The sequence below is a fragment of the Ctenopharyngodon idella genome, chromosome 9 (genome assembly GCF_019924925.1).
Source record: "Ctenopharyngodon idella isolate HZGC_01 chromosome 9, HZGC01, whole genome shotgun sequence".
NCBI lineage: Eukaryota > Metazoa > Chordata > Actinopteri > Cypriniformes > Xenocyprididae > Ctenopharyngodon > Ctenopharyngodon idella.
The window spans coordinates 37,660,138-37,680,566 of record NC_067228.1 but is presented as its reverse complement, the minus strand read 5'-3'; the positions used below and the strand labels follow the sequence as shown (position 1 = coordinate 37,680,566).

The window sequence follows — 20,429 nt, the reverse complement described above, 5'->3', positions numbered from 1 at the left end:
GACCTATGAACTCGTATCACATGAAGAAGTGTGACCAATAGAATCAATCGACATGTCACAGCGTGACCTCTTATTGGAATAAAAGAACTCAAATCTGCAGGACGGCAGCGCTGCAGTAAAGTGGAGTGGAGTGCATATGTTTATTTTTATTATTATGTGTTAAATGTTGAATTTATGCTTTTAAATGAAACACCGCATTGCAACCATCGCAGCGTCTGAAGAAATGTATCATTTCCAGAATCTAGTGACTTCAGACCTCTTTCAGCAATCAAACTGAACACACTGAATCAGTCGTCACATGGCCTCAAAGCGTTACTCTAGACTGTTTTCAGACGTGGACGTGTGTGCGTCCAGTGGTCAGTCGGCCACATTCATTCACACGACCGAGGGAGCTGATTGAGACGCAGGGCGTGTCTCAGTCTGTGGCGTGAAGCAGGACGGGCCGAGTGTAAACAAGCGTCACCTGCGCCTCACACCGGCCCGAGTCCCGCAGAGGAGCTCCGGACGGATAACAGGACGAGACAGGACCGGGCCTGGACTTTAAGTTGTCGTTTTGTTTCTGCGTCAGTCGGCTGTGAGGGGCTGCCGCTGACTTTCATTTCGTTCTGTTTATTTTGTCATCAGTTACACTGACGGTTCGCTGCTTCCCGCCTCCTCCCTGAACTATGAACACGGTCACACACTATCATCACATTCACTGACTTCACACTGGTGTTTTAGGAACCCAGTCAATTTAAATAACAACAACTATATTTTTTTCATTTAACTAATTTTAATTACAAGCAAATAAAGATATAAATATATTACTATTGTGATATATGTGTCAGTTTTTTGTCAATTTAATTTATATAGCACCATTAAACAGCCAGGGTTGACCAATGAGCTGCACAACACACACACACACACACACACACACACACTCAGACAGTACAGTATCTTCACTGAAACACAGGTCAGTGAACGTCCTCATTGATTATAGGGCGTTATATAAAGACGCGGTCAGCCCTCATTCACACACACACGGTCTGAGACCGACAGGCCAGCGCCGCACAACTGAACCCTATATTTTCACATTAAAAAGGGTTTTGATTTACTAATATCATAAATATGTTTTTGACAGTTGCAGCACATCTTAAAAACATGGAGTTATCTGCTGTTTTCAGACAGTCACGAATCTGTCCTCATTATGACTTCATTCTCTGTTTTATGGTTTTTTCTGCACATTGGCTGCATCACATGACTTGACGTGACAAATGTTTTTCAAATATTTATAAGCAGTGAAGCAGTTTTGCTGAAATAATACTTTTAATTGAATTATGAACTTCTGAAGGTTTAGGAAACTGTGAATGGCCTTTATTAGACCTAACCCCGTCACTGTGTGTGTGTGTGTGTGTGTGTGCGCGCACATACGCGTAGGGCTACATGATTACGACCACAATCATAATTGTCGATTATTCCCTTTAAATTGTTATTGCGATTATTAATTATGATTATAACAATTTACATTGAATATTGTACTGAATAGCTTTACAGCATTGTTTGAAGAACTGCATGCAATATTTTTGTATAAATATAAAAAACAAGCTGAAAACACTCTTCCTGAATTTTTTGTTTTTCTATAGCATTAAACCTAAGCTATACATTGGTTTGGTTTCTTCTTTAAATAATAATAAAAAGTCAACATGTGCATAGGGGCTTTTGCATCGGGTTGTTCTTTGAACTTAGATATAGGAACTAGCCCCCAGTGTGTTCCCCTGAGAAGCGATGATCCCCTGGGGGCTGAAGTGACGGAAACTGCGCTTGTTGTTGTTACTTTTATTTTGACGGCGCTGAGAACAGTTCAGATCCTGAGCACACAGGATTATTTCACGATCTGTTTAACAGTCCTGTCCACAGTATATGAAACAGTATTAGCTTTTACCATGTGGTTGATGCTCAATGTCTCTAGCTTAGCAGAGATACTTAATCATGTTTTGCTTGGTCTGCTCAAAGTTGCGCTGGATTTTCTCCTTAGCATAAGGTTGAGAGGTCCTATCACTGTTTTTCATGTTTGTAGAGTTAGTTCATGGAGTAAATATATAGGCTGTGTACACGGCTTTTTAAAAATGGCGGGTGCTGGTGTTTCGCGTGCGTTCAACATATCAGCGTACAACCATGTCATGGTAGCTCCTTTTGTGCTGGGTTAGACCTTTTACACTCTGAAGTAGTCGTGATTCTCCTCTCATGACATGCTCATAACACACCTCTTAAACACGCAGCATAATATAAGCGGATATTTTCCATGTAATCAAGCCTTTGAACGATTATGAAATCGTGGCATCTGTAATCATAATCGCGATTAGAAATTCGATTAATTGTGCAGCCCTGTGTGTGTGTGTGTGTGTGTGTGTGTGTTCAGATCAGACTGTAACAGAAAGCCGCTGACTGACAGGTGTGACTCCAGAATCTTCAGTAAATACAGTAAAACAGTTCAGCACAGCTCCTAAAGCACAATCTTCACGTTCTTCGATGAGTTTGTAAGTTCAGAGCCCGTCGTCACACGTTAGGTGATGTGGATGACCACATAATCAACTTTTCTATTAAATAAAATTGTTGTCATTAAACATATAGGCGAAGGTTGCATATTATGAACAATCAAACGTTCCTCAGTCCAGCAGCAGAGCACAAACACGTCATCTGTACGGTATGAAATCGGTTCATAACGGCACACTCAGACTGAATCAACGAATCGGGGATAACCCTTTGTCAAGGTACCGTACATCAGTACTGTGACACGTTCCCACACTGTCCTCAGGTGGAGCGCAGAACAATATTAATAAAAATATACTGTCAATTTGATCCAAACAGCTGAGCGGAAAGTAAGTGAATGAAAAGGCGTTCGGCTGCGGGTTCAACTGTGAGCGCTGTGATGTGGCTGAACACAGTCGTTCTGACAACACGCCACAGAAAGATCACGTTAGTTGAGTCGGCGTGGAGCAGGCGGGCTTCTCCGCAGTCACATGATGTGGTCACATGGGTTTCTGACCACCAGTGACCTGACAATAAGAAAATAAATGACAGATTAACGCAATTATTTAGCCTTTGCAGCAAGCAAAGTTGAGTAAAATTTGCAAACACTTCCTTCACACACCTCACTGCGCATGAGCACCGAACGCATCACGAGAGAGAAACAGAGATTCACTGGTGCTGATTCACCCAGAGATTCAATAGTGCTGATTCACTGGTGCTGATTCACTCAGAGATTCACTGGTGCTGATTCACTCAGAGATTCTCTGGTGCTGATTCACTCAGAGATTCACTGGTGCTGGTTCACAGAGATTCACTGGTGCTGATTCACTCAGAGATTCACTGGTGCTGATTCACTCAGAGATTCTCTGGTGCTGGTTCACAGAGATTCACTGGTGCTGATTCACTCAGCGATTCACTGGTGCTGATTCACTCAGATTAACTGGTGCTGATTCACTGGTGCTGATTCACTCAGAGATTCACTGGTGCTGATTCACTCAGATTAACTGGTGCTGATTCACTGGTGCTGATTCACTCAGAGATTCACTGGTGCTGATTCACTCAGATTAACTGGTGCTGATTCACTGGTGCTGATTCACTGGTGCTGATTCACTCAGAGATTCACTGGTGCTGATTCACTCAGAGATTCTCTGGTGCTGGTTCACAGAGATTCACTGGTGCTGATTCACTCAGATTAACTGGTGCTGATTCACTGGTGCTGATTCACTCAGAGATTCACTGGTGCTGATTCACTCAGATTCACTGGTGCTGATTCACTGGTGCTGATTCACTCAGAGATTCACTGGTGCTGATTCACTCAGAGATTCACTGGTGCTGATTCACTCAGAGATTCACTGGTGCTGATTCACTGTCTGTTAGGCCGTGTGTCTAAGCGTTTTAGCCAGCTGAAAACGCTAGGCGCTCTGCTTAAAGGCCTATCCGTGAGCGATGAGAGCGCTTCAGCAGCTCAATGTTTTTTTGTCAGTTGAGATGCTTTGTTGCTATGATACAGAATATCCGCAGCACTGTTACTTATAATGATTTTGCAGGTAATTTGTTTCTGACTTAAAATGTCGACACGATCTAGAGTACTTGCTAATTATGCTCGGAGACCAGCAATATTAATTTCTCATCCAACTGCTTGTTGATGTCGTTGTACAGTAAGAATGTTGTGACAGTTGGTCGGTGTTGTATTTGTCCCGCCCCTCCTCCACTTGGATTGGACGGCTGGCTAAAAAGTGACAGTGATGAGCGCAGTGTTTTACTCAAAGTTGAACATTCTTCAACTCGAGGCAACCGGTAAAAAACACAGAGCTCTCAGCGCTTGAGCGTGAAGAAGACGCTCAGCGCCTCGTTACACTCCTGGCGTTTAAAAAACACGGAGCTCCCATTGAAAACAATTGGAAAAGTACACTAGCCGCTGGAAAAAACGCTTTGGTGGACACGGGGCCTCAGGGTCAGAATTTACTTTTCCAGTACGTGGCAAAATTTCCCCTCCGTCAACATCAACAGAAGCCATCTTTACATCTGACGGTTAATGCTGCTCGTGTGATGCCATGATGACAAAACCATTATTGCTGATTTCCACTCTCGATATTGTAATGATTATTCATGTTGATTATTAGAAAGATTTTTGTGGGGGGAAAAGCAAGTCATATTCTGGCTACAGACCAAACAAGCTAAAAACTGTTTATGAATTTGTTTATTGCTTTTCACAGATTAGAAAATTCACATACATTATTTCAGTAGCATGAAAAACGAAACGGTTATTCAAACTGGGAATAAATGATATAAAGAAAGTGAGTAAGGAACACTGATGCGGTGAGATATGAACCCTGGTTATAATCACTGAAGCTGTCTACACTGCATCAATCTCTTTCTGAGAGAACTGACGAACGCAGGTTCAGAGTCAGTGAGCTCGGGCACTAAACACCTCCTCTGATTGGACGCTGCATTCATAAGCTCAACAGAAACGTGTGTGATTGGTTATAATGCTCAACGCAAAAAGAAATGTGACGCAACATGAGCAAATCTACAGTAAATGTAATGCCACAACTGACACTTTCAGTCGTGACAGCCATAAGGGGCTTTTTTTTTTTTGCCAACTTATCTTGAATTTGGGGGCATTTTTGCCCCAAGCCCCCATTAATTTCTGACCCTGCTGTCTGTGAAATTACAGTCTGACAGAAACATTTCAAATGATTGATCTGAGCTGTTGATCTGTGTGAATCTATTTACTCATTCAGCCGAAGTTTTAGTGATTAATGTTTATGGGAATTTCCCGCACTACAAGTCTGGAACTTGTGGAAATGACTCAAACTGAGTGCAGTCTCCAGAATCTGGTGCTGAATTTCAGGCTTTGCTTATATTTCAACACCGTCTTATTTCTTTATATTACAAAAGCTTAAACACGTCAGACACTGATTTTGAAATATCCCAGAATATATGCTGTGTGTCTCAGAGAAGTCATGTTTTGGTGGCAGTGCTGCTCGTGCGTTTGACTCTGATTTACTCTTTTATTCTCCACACGTGTGTGTGTGTGTTGTACTGTGGGTTGTGGTGCTAAAGCCTCTTCCTGCACAACACAATCCATTTCCTGCTGTGATGACTCAATGAAGCGCACTTCGTCAGCCACAGTAACCACCATCTGATCGAACCCACAGTGAATTCAGTGTTTTCAATTGTAAAATGATGTATTTCTGGGACGATAGCTGGGGTCGCTCACTGAATTAAACATCTGACATAATGAAGTCAACTATAGTTTAAAACATGTATTTCTGCAGACTTTCACACACTAATGAAAACAATCAGGCAGCACAGAGTGTAGTTTACACTAGAATATCTGCTTACTAATTGCTGAACAGAACTGATGAACAGACACCAACAATCTCACGCGGCAAAGAGAGAAAGTCCTGTACGTCTGAGACAGCACGAGGGAGAGCGGATGATGAGAGAAGCTTCATTCTTGGGGAACGAACCCTTTAATGAAGTGAGATCTGAAGAGACGGATTGAGGGATACCAAACACATCTCACTGACTCATTGGCGGTCACGCAGCACATTTGAGCTTGTTTATCGTTCGATGAGCTCTATTTATCTTCTGATCAATGTTTATATGTGATTAAAAGTCTAAATGATATCTTTTTATATCACAAGATTGTGTCTCTTCAGAAGTCAGGAAACCACTCCATATGGATTTATTTTACATTTATGTCTACTAGTACTAACTTAAACATTTGGGTCACATGGACCTTCAATGCAGACAAAAAACCTCTCAGATTTCATTAAAAATTGTGTTTTGAAGAAGGCAGCGAGTCATGAGCGTGAGTTTGGGCTGAACTATCCCTTTAAAGCACTGCAGTTTTAACTTAATCACATTCTTAAGCTAAAATTTATATCTTTAACTAAATGATTCAAAAACAGGAGCATACTGTGGCTTACTTTAAACTGTAGAAATGAAACCAGTGTTTAAAAAAAGCACTTCTCTCGTTTTCACCATCAATGCGAGTCCTTTTCGCCATCATTTTTCATAATTAACGTTTAAGACTATAGGCTATAGTCCCATATGTGCTGATAATACCGTACATCCCTAGGGAAGACTGCATGTATGGCACCCTGTTATTATCTATACCCGTTATTTTGCTTTCTTTTAAATTCAGTATTGTGAAAGAAAGAAAAAAAATCAATCAAATAATGATCCAGAGCAGCGATGCTAACAGACTGGAATAAGTGTCAGTTGTTTCACCACACAGGACAGAAACAGCCAGAATAGTACAGTAGAGTACAGCAGCGTGTCTTTACGTACAGTAACAGATCCAGTACTGTACTTATTTATATCAGGACGCAATAAGGATTCTGTGAAACACTGGCGTGTGCTGCAGTGCTCGTGCGCATGCGCAGCAGATCACACCCATCAGCAGGGCTGAATCTCTCTCCGATGAGAAATCATCTTTAACATAAATTACTGTACTCGAGTAAAACACTGATCGAGCAGTTTCGAAGGTGCTGTAAAGCTCAATGTAAATATTGTAAGAATCAACCGAGACTGACCTTGTATACTTGTCCGTACGTGCCATTGCCGACCACTTCCACCAGCTCAAAAATGCCAGCAGGGTCCTGAAATCACACAAATGTCCACCACATCGGTTAATAAGAGAAGGTTTACGATGATTCCACACGTCTGAATGTTTGATGTGGAGCGGATGAGCTCAGAATGAGTCGCTCCCTTTATTTCTGATTCACGCACGAGCAGCGCGCGGCGAACAAAGACAACATGTTAACAATGAACACTAGAGTTAAGAAACAGGTGGAGAAAACCCTCCATCTGCACACTAAAACACATCTGACGCATGAAGCCAGAAGAGAACGAGTGTGATGTGAAATAAGTGTGTGAAACGAGAGCACTCACGCGCAGAGAGGCGAGGTCTATATCCACCAGGCTCTTCGCGGGCGAGTCGTTCGCCATCTTTCACGCAATTGTTCAAATAAAGACGATGCTGTGTTTATTCCGTCCGCTTCAAACGTTTGGTGTCAGGTCGACGCAGTTGATCATCGTTAGATTTGTGATGATAATCCTGAGAGAGCAGCGCAGGCCCTGCAGCGTTTGCTCTATTGTTCGCGTTGACGATGATGATGGTGGCGGCGATGAAGTACAAACGAGTCTAGGTCAGTCCATGACGGAGTGGGCAGAGACACCGAGGGTGGGTGGAGACGAGGGAAGGGTCTATTCTGCCATGTACTCAAGAAAAACACATTTTATGCAAGTCATATATATATATATATAATCTTCATTATTGATATATAAGGGACAAAACATGTAATGATTCTAGACAGAGGTCAGCTAATGAACCATGTACAGTAACAGGTTTTTATGAAAATGTTTTTTTCTACAATACATTTATTCACTTCATAACTTAATTTGTGTCAACTCTATTAAAAGGCATGCTATTTAATTAGATTTATTTCTTCAGTTATGTAATAATGGTGTGATCAAATACATTCTCTACTTTTTTTCCTGGGTTAGAGTTATCATGAACAATCCAGTTCCTAACAACGCAGTTCTATATATTCATTAAACATATTATATAGTTCAACATTATTTTAAATAAATACATCACAGTAATACATTTACCATAATACAAAAAAATAAGTAGGATGTCATATCTTGTACTGCCTTCAATTTATACAGATTTGAATAAAAAGTCATTGACAAATAGACAAGATGAATTTCATTAAAGTGGGCATGAAACAGAAGTTGTGATAATCTTTTCTTACCTATGGTGATGATCTTACCATAGGAGCAGCGCGGTCATTTATACTTTGAACTTGTCTGGCTAGCGGTCTCATTCGCTTCCAGTTATTTTTTAGCTGTACAAAACAACTCATATTTCTGGTATTTCTTACCATATTACCATATGTATTGTCATAATCATAAACACTCTGTATTTTCGTGCAAATAGACTTACCGTCGACTAAACTTTGTTATTTTTCCAGTTATATATCTATATTGGCTAAAAAATTGGAAGTCTCGCACATTCACAGAAAATAGCCTACTTTCACATTGCAAAATATGGGAGAGATCCAAGTGACATGGCTTCTGGAACAAGAACAAATGTAGGGCGGGATTGATTTTGTCCGTGGGGAAATGATTGGATGGTTGTGGTTTGCTATTGGTGGATCTCATGTGAGTGACAGGCTGTCCCGCCCTCACAGCAGGTTGTCAGCTGCAAACGTCATTGAGGCTGCCTCAGTTCAGTAAATCAACTGTCTCAGGTTACGTATTTAACCCGGTGAGAAGGGGAACGAGACGCTGCATCATGGTGTTGATCCTATGGGAACGCTCCGTGTGATCCGGTGTCTGAAGCATGTGTGCATACACACCAATTCTGATTGGCTGTGGCAGTCGGAGGACATCACAGGTGTGCTGACAGGCTATAAAAGGCTGCCTAAACAACACGTCATCAGCTCCAGACTGTCTGAAGGAAGACGCACAGGCATGCCTGAAGTATGGAAACACGGCGCAGAGAACCGGGTTATATACAAAACCTGAGACGTTCCTTTTCAAAGTGGAACTTCGACGCTGCGTCATGGTGTTGACGCCTGCTCACCGTGCTGTGAAATTAACTGAGAGAGCTAGGATGTAGCCAGAGGCTGCCATACAGCACACCGAGTGGCCAAGAGCTTCGATGCCTGAGGTGCTCTTTCACAGAAAAGAAAAACATACACATAATAGAAATAAGATAATAAAACAAAATACAACAATAAAATAAAACTAGGCCCTAGTGAACAAATGTCTCTCATCACACCGATAAGCAGGGAGGGGGCCAGAGCAAATTACAGTGTCTCATATTGTACTTGCGAGTTCACACACCTCTTCAGTGTTAATTTTAGTGATCATTAGACATTATTAGAGCCGACATGATTAACCATCTTTGAGTTTTTACGTTTAACGTTAACCAGCACTTTTAAATTTGCTTTGCTTCTGGTAAAAATGTGACTATGGTGGCTGGTGTCTCTATTTTCATGCTCCGTGTGGAATCTTCAACAGGATTCTCAGTGGGTGCGACACTGAGTGGGGAGAACCTGTTTGATGTTCTAATCGGAAAGGAAGAGTGGTGTTTTTCCCACGACTAGGCCGCCTCACGGTCACCCAGTTGCCCTGCGGCTCTACAGCCGGAACCGAACATTGTACAGGGTTTGATAAATTAGTCAGCAAAACAGTATCTAGAGTCCTTGCATTCTTACTATCCTCAATTAAAGTTTGGATGTGTGTCTCTAGTTCTGAAATCTTCTCCGTCAGCCTGACTATCTCCCTACATTTATCCCATGTGAATCTCTCGCTGCTGACAGAGGAAGCTACGCTAAACATGAAGATGCCAGGACTCACTGTGTTTGGTGATTGATTCTGACTTACCACGGTTGTTTGATGGGCTCGTAAAGGATGGAGCGCAAAAGAGAAAAAAGAAGGATGACAACAATGTACATAGCGCCACCAGCCTGGCCTTGCCACGATCCGCAATGTAGTCTGGCAGGGCTTAGAGGGGAAGGCAGGAGCCTTCAAGCAGGAGGGGGTTTGGGTTAGCGTTTATTACTCGCGAGGAATTGCTCATCCAATCTGCCAAGAGCAGATTCCATTTTTTCCACAGGTCAGTTCAAATTAAGTCTGGTCGTGGTGTTGGTTCAAATATCCATCTCAACGTCCATCACATCTAACTCCTCAGAGCTAGACCGGGATAACAAAATGCTCTCTGCCAGATCAGAAGAGGCCACCAAGCAGCCTTCCGGATCAGACATGAGTGCAGGAGCTAAAGTTTGAGAAAGGGATAGACCCATCTGAGACACAGCTACAATGTTTGTGTCAGTCACCACAGAAACTCATGAGTTCATCACCTGTTCGTCAGTGTCCTGTGCATTAAACCCCTCTCATTTGTTCACCTCTTTGTCAGATACTGTTTTGATGTATGTTGTTGTGTGCCTTAACCATGTGGATTTTATTACCCTGAGTGGATTTACCCATTTGTATTCGTCATCCGTTTGGATATTTAGCTGGTGTTTGTTTCTTAATCAAAAGAAACAAACACATTTGATATTCAACAGTGTTTTGATCTCCTGCATTGACACCACTGTATGAGAACTGAACTGAGCTGGATGATGACATCACTGTTCACTCCAGTGCTGATATAGATAAATTAACTAAATTAATAACTATTGATTCTTACAACGGAATGAATCAATACTGAATTTACTTAAGATGGACAATGACACTATTCTCTTTAAGAGCTGCTGTGCAGCCAAAATTATATACCAGTTATCACTGTAAAGCTGCTTTGACACAATCTGCATTGTTAAAAGCACTATATAAATAAAGGTGACTTGAAAAGACTGTTGTGGTATCTTCATCTCCGACCGTTGCAGCCTTCTTCACACCTCATTTCTACTACAGAATATCCAACAAACACTAAACAGAAATGGATACCACAACTGTCTTCTTCCACATCTTTTAATGTACTTAAGTATTAAAAGTAAAAAGTACTGATCGATGAACCATACATTTATTCTAGTCAGACTAGTCAGTAGTCTTGTTAATATGTACTGCAAATAAGCATACTTTTTTATTGTATTACCAACACTTCTTTTACACCATCAAATCATTAAACTTCAATATAGCAATTTAAGTTACTGATAATTCAAGTGTTAAATAATGTGAAATTATTAAACAGAATTTCGAGAGGAGATCATCATTTAATCTTCTAATTAATACCAGGGTATAAAATCAGCCTCTTCCCGTTGTCAGTTCTTTCGGCATCCCTCTTCCTCCCCTTCTCTTCCTTTACGCAGTGGCTGGTAGAGAAGCTTATCAGGCAGGCAGCGGCAAGGAGAAATATATAATGATATGAAATACAAACTCACTATTGCTACAGTGTGGTAGCCAACACACTTAAAGCAAACAAAAATAGTCTTTATTTAAAATAAACTAAACTTTTTAAAGTTTAGATCACTGGAGTAGGAAATCACTGGAGAATAAATAGCAACACAGAAAAAAAGGCAAACCACACTAAATGCAAACGAAAACAGGAGGTAAATGTCGCATTCCAGGCAACCCGTAACCCCTGTTTTTCCAACCTTCTACCCGTGAAAGTGCACTGGAGCGAGAGTCAAACCTGTGACTTCCCACCCGTGAACTCGTACTAGATCGATGTACTCCCAGTTCCGCGCTCTGACATCACATAGCCCGCGAAACAACAATGGCAGCCCCTACGGATGCGGTGTTTATGCAAGTGCACGGTAAAATAACGTAAAATAAAAGGTATAACAACTTCTTTTGCCTTAAGCCCGGGATACACTGCACGATTTTTGGCTGTCTCAGATGAAAGACTGCCATCGTGAAACAATCGTGGTGATTTCTGTGACCGTGGCTCTTAATCGGTGGTCCTATGTCGTACAGTGAGAGAGGTTCAAAGACAGCCGTTTTCCCGGTCTTGCGACCAAAGATAGCCTACGATCATTTTCTGACAGTGTCAGAAATTCAGCATGATCATCTCACAGTGTGTTTGCTGCTACGACCTACGTCTACTGACCAGCCAATGAAAATACGACATGAAATCAACGCGACATGGCGCTAAAACTTAAAACTGCTCACCTCAAGCTCTTTTCCCTTCTTCTTTCGCCGCTTCCTTTTTATTTTCAGCACACATAAAAACTACAGCTGGCAAAGTGTGGTTCAACATGGTATTTTTGTTAACCACTAGCGCATGCTGATGACGTTTTATTCTTCTATTGAAACTTGCATCATAGCCTACGAGTCAACAGGTGTCATCATCGTACAGTCTACATGCTTGTTGTACCCAAGTTTAGTAGATCCATGTCACACAGTGTGATAAAGTGATGATCTTATAGGATTGCTAAAATCGTACAGTATACCGGGCATTTTTCCTCTGTTTCCTTCAAATAAGCAAGGAGTAAACACCTTTGGCATAGAAATAATTGTAAATGAGCATAAGCCCCGTACGGTCCGCCATGCTGGTTTGTTTACACTCAGGCAGTTTAGCGTGACTTGCCTGGAACGCTACAAAATCGTGAGTCGTGGTTTGAAGTCGTGACTTACGGGCTCAAAAACCTGCCTGGAACGCAGCAATATACACACAGGACTAAATGAGTGCGTTAACGAGGGACAGGTGAACACAACAGGTTGCTATGGGAACAGATGAGCACACACTAGAGCAGTGTTAGAAATCGCCCCCTATACCCTCATTCACTATTCCCTACATTGGGCCACTAATATAGTCCACTTGAAGATGTGAATGATAACAAGTTAGTGAATTTGGACACTGTGCAGCCTCTTTTGCATAGTTTGTGCTGCAGTTTAAAGAAATCATTTGAAACTTGGCAAACTGGCAGCTCCTGTAGTAATGAAAAGATTTATCCTGAACCCTGTCATGGAAACTACCTTAAGTAAACAATTTAATAATCATACCTGTACGCGCTGTGAATCACCTGCAGGCTCCATCTTCTGGTCATTCATTCGGCACCTGACTCACACAGTGCATTATGGGTATTCTCCAGCCGTTACTGCTGGATTGAATGAGTTCACTCGTTATCGTCCACTGTGGCTTCAGACACAAATGTCTGTCCCCTCAAATAGTGCCCTATTTAAGAGTATAGGGGACGATTTCGGACACAGCCTAGGAAACTAGGTCAACCACAAACAGGGACTGGGAACACGAAACTAAACCAAAACTGAACATAAACATGACAACTATGTGTGTGTGTGTGTGTGTGTGTGTGTGTGTATGTGTGTGTGAGTGAGTGTGTATGTGTGTGTGAGTGAGTGTGTGAGAGAGAGAGAGTGTGTGTGTGACCAAATGTCTCCACAAGGATAGTAAGAACAGAAATGTTGACATTGTGGAGATGATTTTTCAGTCATTTATCATTTATAAGCATGAACAGCTTATAAATCAAAAGTAAATGATGTTTTTTGATAATGTAAAATGTTTTTGTAGGGTTGTGTTTAGGGTTGTGACAGCGTTCACATTACCACAGCTGCGTTTACTGGTCCTTCACAGCCTAAACTTTCCCAAGATTCACCGCATGCCAATGATGACTGGATTTTTTGAGAGAAAATGCCGGATTACACTTTATTACACGACAAGAGCACTTCTCTGTAGGCCAGACCGTCCCATTTAACAACACTCGCCTCGGTTCGACCTTCGAGGATCAGCTTCTAATGGGGACACAGCTCAGTCTTTCACGGTGCTCTGTCTGAACTGAACTGCCTGTAAAGCGCCATCAGAGGACTTATTTTCTGTTGATTGGATGTTGAGATGTGGGCGTGGCTCTCAATAGTGTATGCAGATGAGCTTGCTGGGAAAGAAAGCATATAAACACCACCACAAAGTCGTAAATATGAGTAGGAAGCGCAGTATTTTCTTTAAGCCCTTAATTTACGAGCTGGGCCAGTGAGAAACGTGACGGAGTACCACAATACTTACAGGTATTTAGCACTGACATCGGCAGGCTTTTTGATTTACAACAAAATAAGTTAATTGCCTGCACAAGTACAATAGCATTGTAATATAACAATATACTATGTAACGATAACGTAATTAAAAACATAAAAAAAGCAAAACACGTGATGCACATTCTTTGTTCTTCATTTTCTAGAAGCGGACTGAACGCACATGACGTCACAAACTTCCCAGGAGGACTTTAGAAGATCCGGTTATGACATTACAATTAAACAAATAAAGTGAAAACAAATAAAAATCTGAAACATATACATGGATGAATTTTTAACAATAAGAATTATAATATGCCTTTAGAAAATCAGCATGAAATGTAAATTCACCCTGATTAGCCATGCTTTTATTATGTGAGGGTGTTTATTTTCCGCTTCTGCTTCCGGTTGTAGAGAGGAGGCGGTGTTTGTCGTCATTGACGTGTACTGGCTCTTTTACAGATGCGCGAGCAGCAGGAGTGGACAGCTGATCATCCAGTGAACACTAACTAGGTGAGTTCATCATCTTCTGTCTACATACAGACACCGTCACGTGCTGTCGGAGACTTTGTCCTTTATTCTGTACATGAAGCGGGAAGGGCGCGTGCGGATCAGATGTCGATGAGAGAAATATATATGTGTGTAACGTTATGTGTGCGCGCGCGCTCACTTATATACTGCCTCGTGACGTAAGAGTCCATACGCTTTGAATGTTTCGGCGTTTCCTAAATTTGGATCATCGGGTTTCCACTGATATACACTCTCTCTCTCTCTCTCTCTCTCTCTGTGTGTGTGTGTGTGTGTGTGTGTGTGTGATGCTGGAGTCGTGATGTTGATCTCATGCTGGAGTCGCTGCGACAGAAAAGCAGATCAAATCATAGCTTTATCGGATAATAATAGTGTATCTGAGCTGTTGAAGGTGATGTGAGGTATTTCTGAACGACTCCTGACAACACAGTGAGAGATTTACAAGATTTATAAGTCATTACTTTTTACAAATAGTTGCAGCAGCATTTCAAAAATAATTTTATTTTATTCTATATTAATCTGCATTTGCATTGCATGCACATCTATTTTGATTTATCGCTGTCAGTCATTCAGTCTCCAGACTGTCATCAATCCCTCATTTAAAAGCAGATGTCACTCAGGCTGTTGGTCCAGCACGAAAAACAAAACAGCTATTCAAATTCAAAGCTATTCAAAGTATAATATATATAAGTGCTCAGTTTATAGTCAAATACACATTAATATGCTCTGGGTCATTTGTTAAATCTGTTCAGGTGTTGGATTTGTTTTCATGTCAATAAACTATGATGAAATATGCCCATTTCCTCGATTGTCATATCAATCCTGCGCTGAAGGCTCACCTGGATGGAAAACCTCCTGGGAAAACCAGGTAGCTGCTGGAGGAGGAGGTGTTTGTGCGGCCAGCAGGGGGCGCTCACCCTCGGTCTGTGTGGCTCCTAACTCTCCAGTGATGGAGACACTGAACTATATCTGTCCTTCAGATGAGAGTTAAACAGGTCCTGACTCTCTGCTGCACACTGAACACATTACAAGCACAGATAAACACACCAGAACAAAGATACAAATTAAATGCATAGATCAGAGGTTCCCAAACACATTCCTGGAGCCTCCCCAGCACTGCATGTGCTCCATGTCTGCTTAATCAAACACACCTGATTCAGATCGTCAGCTCATTAGCCGAGACTCCAAGACCTGAAATGGGTGTGTCAGACAAATGAGACATGAAAAATGTCAGGGAACCCCGACATAGTGCCTTATATTTTTAACAGTATTCAGGGACAGAAATTGAATAATCAAATGTAAAATAACACTGCATAGTCTAAAAATTAAACAATCGGTGTTAAAACTACAGAAGTGTTTTTTCTCTTTGTCTTTTGTTGTTTGATTAACATTCATGACACAGAAAGCAGCAGGAGCTTCTGTCACTTTAAGAACGAATTCGTGGTGATTTTGAGCATTGTTTATTTGCATGTATGTGTCCGTTCAGGCACAGATATACACGGAAGAGAACGGCATTCAGTGTTCACATGGATCTGCGTGGCTCTGAGAGTGTGTGTGTGTGTGTGTGTGTGTGTGTGTGTGTGTGTGTGTGTGCGCGCGCACATAAAACAGCCGCACGTTCAGAGTTGAGTTCTGTTTCGCGTGTTTGTGAGCTCAAATGGTTTAAATTCTCTTGAATGTTTAAACTGACTTTGCAATTCATCAGAGAATCGAATGCGTTTTGAACCACGGTGTCTTCTCCATACAGACTAACGATCCCTATACTAGACATCACATCCTGTGACTATTGCGGATGTGCACATCACGATTTCAATGCCAAAACGATATATCGTGCAGCCCTAATTCAAATCCAGCCACAGCTGAAGACGCGTAATGTGTCACAATACCAATAAAGATTGAAATAAAATTCTTTGTTTTATTTATTTAAACAGGATTAGACAGAGATGTTTGCAGTGCACTCTCATCCGGCGTAACCGTGCTGAACCGGCTGTGCGGATCACTCCACTGTGGACACCCCTGACACCACAGGGAGCAAGATAAAAGAGAGAGAGATGTTCGCAACATTAATAAAAGGATCAAGCCAAACTGAAGTTGTCACTGCCCTCAAAAAAAAAGTTCTCGTCACAAAATAAATCACTCTCTCTGAGGGCACGAGCTTCATGTACCTGTCGTTTATGTGTGAGCGATTAGACCAAAATCTCATATCAAGATATATTTCAATACAGTTATCTTTGTTATTTTACTTTCTCTTTGATATTAAAAATAAGAACAAATATAGCTGTAAGCCCCGCCACCCCAGTGGCTTTAGGAAAACAGCGTACGGTGGGCAATATTCATTTACAGTGGGTAACTATGAAAAGACAACGTCAAAGTCGCTTGAATACACCACAGTTACAGCAGCAGCAGGAGCCGGGATGACCACGATCCACAACAGACACATCCACGAGATCACTGAGATCTGTCATATGATGTCATAGGTCAATATGAAAAGAGTGTGAAGCTATTTATCTTAAGGTCTTTTTATATTTTGATTAACTTAGTTTTCTATAATTAGTTTAATAATTATGTTGTCAGTGCCTTACAAATGAACGGGTTCTGTCTTTATTTTGTTAAATGAATGATAGAAAAATATTAGGCCTAAGAGATTTCCTGTAATGGAGGCAAGAGCACACTGCAGTGAAAGGGTTAAACTCTAAACCAGCAAGACTGTGAAACACACACACACACACACACACACTCATACATACACTCATACATACACACACACACACACTCTCTCACACACACACACACACACACACACAGAGGCAGAGTGAGATTAAAGGATCAGTTGGAGACCAGTTAGTTGAGACAGAATTATCAACATTTTTAACAAAATCTAAACTGTGACAGTCTTTGATAATGTCAAAGACTGTCACAGTTATTTGCATGTAATACCTAATAAAAGCAAATCATTGTCTGAAAACTCTGTTCACAGCTTCGCACAGCCCTGTTAAAAAACGGAGCTGGCCTCCATTGCACTCACTTCCATCCGGGTCACGGCACCAATGCAACTGGTCCTGCCCGCACCTGCTCGAGCGGGATTCGAACCAGCGTCACGAACCAGGTCACTAAAGACCGCAGCCTGTAGCGTCAGTCGCTAGCGCGTCTCCTGAGGCCACATTTATATTTCTTGTTCAATAATCTGTTACACTCTGATGTACATCACAACAGGGAAGATAAGATCCGATGCTCCCGTTTCATCTCCACTGAAAAGACGTCCCAGATGGCTTATGTTTGTTCGGAGTATTTCACTGCAGGTTATTTCATTATATACTGCAGGGTTCTCGAAGAAACTTTAGCTGAAAGATGAAGCAGTGCCAGGTGTCCTGGATCTGACAGCAGCATCATCACAAAGAGTAAGTGAACACTTTAATAATGCTTTGGCTCTAAATGACAGTTTTATATTTGTGGAAAATGTTTTCAGAGCACGTACATGTGATAGTGAGGGGCACTGATCATTTCTTCTGTGTTAGCCAGTCGTAACAGTGTCAGTCTGCAGTAATGTGTATGTTTATCCGGCTCTGTCATGAACTCTTATCTGTGCTGGATCTGCCCTTCTACTGTGAGCCCATTCAGATGATCAGGGAGAAGACGGGAATGAGCAGAGAGAGCTGAATAATTAATATCCCTGTGCATAATGGGTACGGCTGCTGACCTTGAAAGCTTTCTGCTGGAAGGATGGAAGGCCTGGTGATGTTGATGTAGGCAGTAGCGCTGCTTCAGTGGTGGTGCATGATGGGAAGCGTTCAGCAGCAGAACACACAGTGCTTGTGTGCTTTTATTAGAGTGACAACCTCATTCTATAAGATGGAGAAATGAGCTGAAGGTTTAGATCCGGTCCAGAACTGTTCCCATCAGTTTGTGCTCTAACTCAGACGCTCAGGTACATAAGCTGCTTTTGTTCATTAAGATTTGACAGATGAACTTGTGCCTTAATTTGACTCAAGTTGTGTCAGCTGTGATGAGACGTTCCAGTGATATGGAAGTCGACATCTTTGACATTTAATTTAATCGCTGTCCCTGTGGTTACAGGTGATATTCACTGCTGCTGCAGGAACAGAAATGGGATTGTCTTGAGTTATTGGTTCATACGGTGGATGTAAGAGTGTGTGTGCCCCATAACACCATTGCATGTGGTTCTTGTGTGTGCAAATGGACTAAGATCAAATAAAAATCTTGCTGTAAAATATACAGTGCACTCAGAAAAGTATTCAGGTCCCTTCATTTTTTCACATTGAGATGTTTTTACTCTTTCATTGGAGTCATGTGGGAATTGGACAGGATTTGATGTGTAAGGTCTCACAGCTGAAAATGCTGTTATGGGGAATGGCTTCCTCGGCCATGACGGGACAGGCAAGGACGGCCTCCTCAGCTGTGACAGGAAGAGCTGGTGGCTCTGGGATGACCTCTGTGGATCTGCTGGGATCTCTGGGACCTCTAAAGCCAGAACCTCCAAAGCAGAGACCAGTGGGGATCATTGAGTCTGGGACAACCAAACAGGAGACTTCTGGGACCTCAGGGAGAGCAACAGATGAAGCATGAGCTCTCTGCCATTCACTCGACCGCCACCAGGGGGAGCTGCGGTGGATCGAGGTGGATCCATTCATCCGTCTCTGTGCGGGTCATGGGAGGACTCGGACCTGGCAGTCTGAAGGTGGAAGAGGGGTTGAGCCGAAAGGAAGCTATTCTCTAATTAGAGTCTGGAGATGTGGAAAATGATGGCATTATGCTGTTTTACACATTTGATTTCTCAGTACGTTTTTAGTACTACATAGAGATAGATAATCTGTGTTTTAATTCATGTTTAAATCTGCATCGGTACGTGTTTTTAGTTGATGTTTAAAGAGAATGTGTGGTTGGGTTTTTCTTGATTTTGATTGATTGTAAGGGTCTTAGGAGACGCGTCTGGTTGGTGTCTGGTGGACATATGGTGGGCATCCTTAATACCAGCTAATCTAACAGTCATCCAGGAAACCCACTAATGAGAAAACATGTACAGTTGAACATCCTTAATAAGATAATCGTTCTAATCTGTAGGATTTGTGTGTGTGTCTTGTCTCAGGCAGTGGTGATGGCTGCAGATAGAGGTGTAGTGGAAGACTGGCTCTCAGAATTCAAGGTGAGTCCCGTGTCATCCAGTATTAAGATGGCTTGTGTGTTTCCAGATCAATCATCTGCTGTGCCCTGGCCTTACTCTATCCTAATGCTTGAACACACAGAGCTGTTCATTCAGGGCGAATGCTGTAATGTTGGGCTTCTCAACGGGGCCTCTAAAGGATGCTGGGGGTGCTGAGAGGTTGTCACAGATTGGGGTTTTATCAGCCATATTAATCAAATCTGTGTTAAAGATGTTCCTCCTTGCACCATTCCCCCCAAACATAGCAAATAAAGACCCGCAGAAACCGTGACCCTAAAACCAAAATTGTGCCCAAAATTGTGATTTACCATGATGGAAAAAGCCAGTGAATCTGCCCTGAGCGGCCAGTGTTCAGACCTTCACGTGTAGATGTAGTTTAAAGTGTCTCCAGCAGATGAAGGTCAAGGAACCAGAAAATTAGACGCTTATTTAAGAGCATCGAATCTTGAGACTAATTACTTAAGAATTCTTTAAATTTGATTTGGTTTGTTTTTAACCCAGTGTGTTTTATGCTCAACATGGGTCTATGCTCTCATAGGCATTGTCTGAAACGCAGCTGTCTGGTTATGCTGGAATCCTCCATCAGAGAAATACTCTGGTACCAGCCCTCTACAGTGTCATTCAGGACCCTGACAGTGAGGTGAGAAGAGTGACAGAGGTCAGAGGTCACAAACAACCCTCATCCCATAAGACTCCTGAGCATTTCCTCCTGTGTGATCTCTCT

General features: G+C 42.0%; 2 protein-coding genes across 5 annotated transcripts in view; one reads left to right on the top strand and one right to left on the bottom strand.

Annotated features, from left to right (window-relative positions):
• The window catches only part of map4k4 (mitogen-activated protein kinase kinase kinase kinase 4), a 51,493-nt gene extending 43,803 nt beyond the window's left edge, over nucleotides 1-7,690 (bottom strand). For 2 of the 3 annotated variants that reach the window (XM_051904964.1, XM_051904965.1), the window contains exons 1-2: nucleotides 7,414-7,689; nucleotides 7,056-7,121 (exon numbers count right to left, since the gene is read on the bottom strand). In XM_051904964.1, the coding sequence (XP_051760924.1) occupies nucleotides 7,056-7,121; nucleotides 7,414-7,470 (123 nt within the window). In that variant the 5' untranslated portion in view covers nucleotides 7,471-7,689. Of the gene's footprint in view, nucleotides 1-7,055; nucleotides 7,122-7,413 lie in introns of all 3 variants that reach the window. The other variant, XR_007931538.1, reaches the window with a different exon arrangement.
• Nucleotides 7,691-14,388: 6,698 nt separating this feature from the next.
• The window catches only part of hycc2 (hyccin PI4KA lipid kinase complex subunit 2), a 28,940-nt gene continuing 22,899 nt past the window's right edge, over nucleotides 14,389-20,429 (top strand). For both annotated transcript variants that reach the window (XM_051906405.1, XM_051906404.1), the window contains exons 1-4: nucleotides 14,389-14,511; nucleotides 17,848-17,924; nucleotides 19,631-19,687; nucleotides 20,244-20,345. In XM_051906405.1, coding sequence (XP_051762365.1) covers nucleotides 19,640-19,687; nucleotides 20,244-20,345 — 150 coding nt within the window. In that variant the 5' untranslated portion in view covers nucleotides 14,389-14,511; nucleotides 17,848-17,924; nucleotides 19,631-19,639. The remainder of the gene's footprint in view (nucleotides 14,512-17,847; nucleotides 17,925-19,630; nucleotides 19,688-20,243; nucleotides 20,346-20,429) is intronic.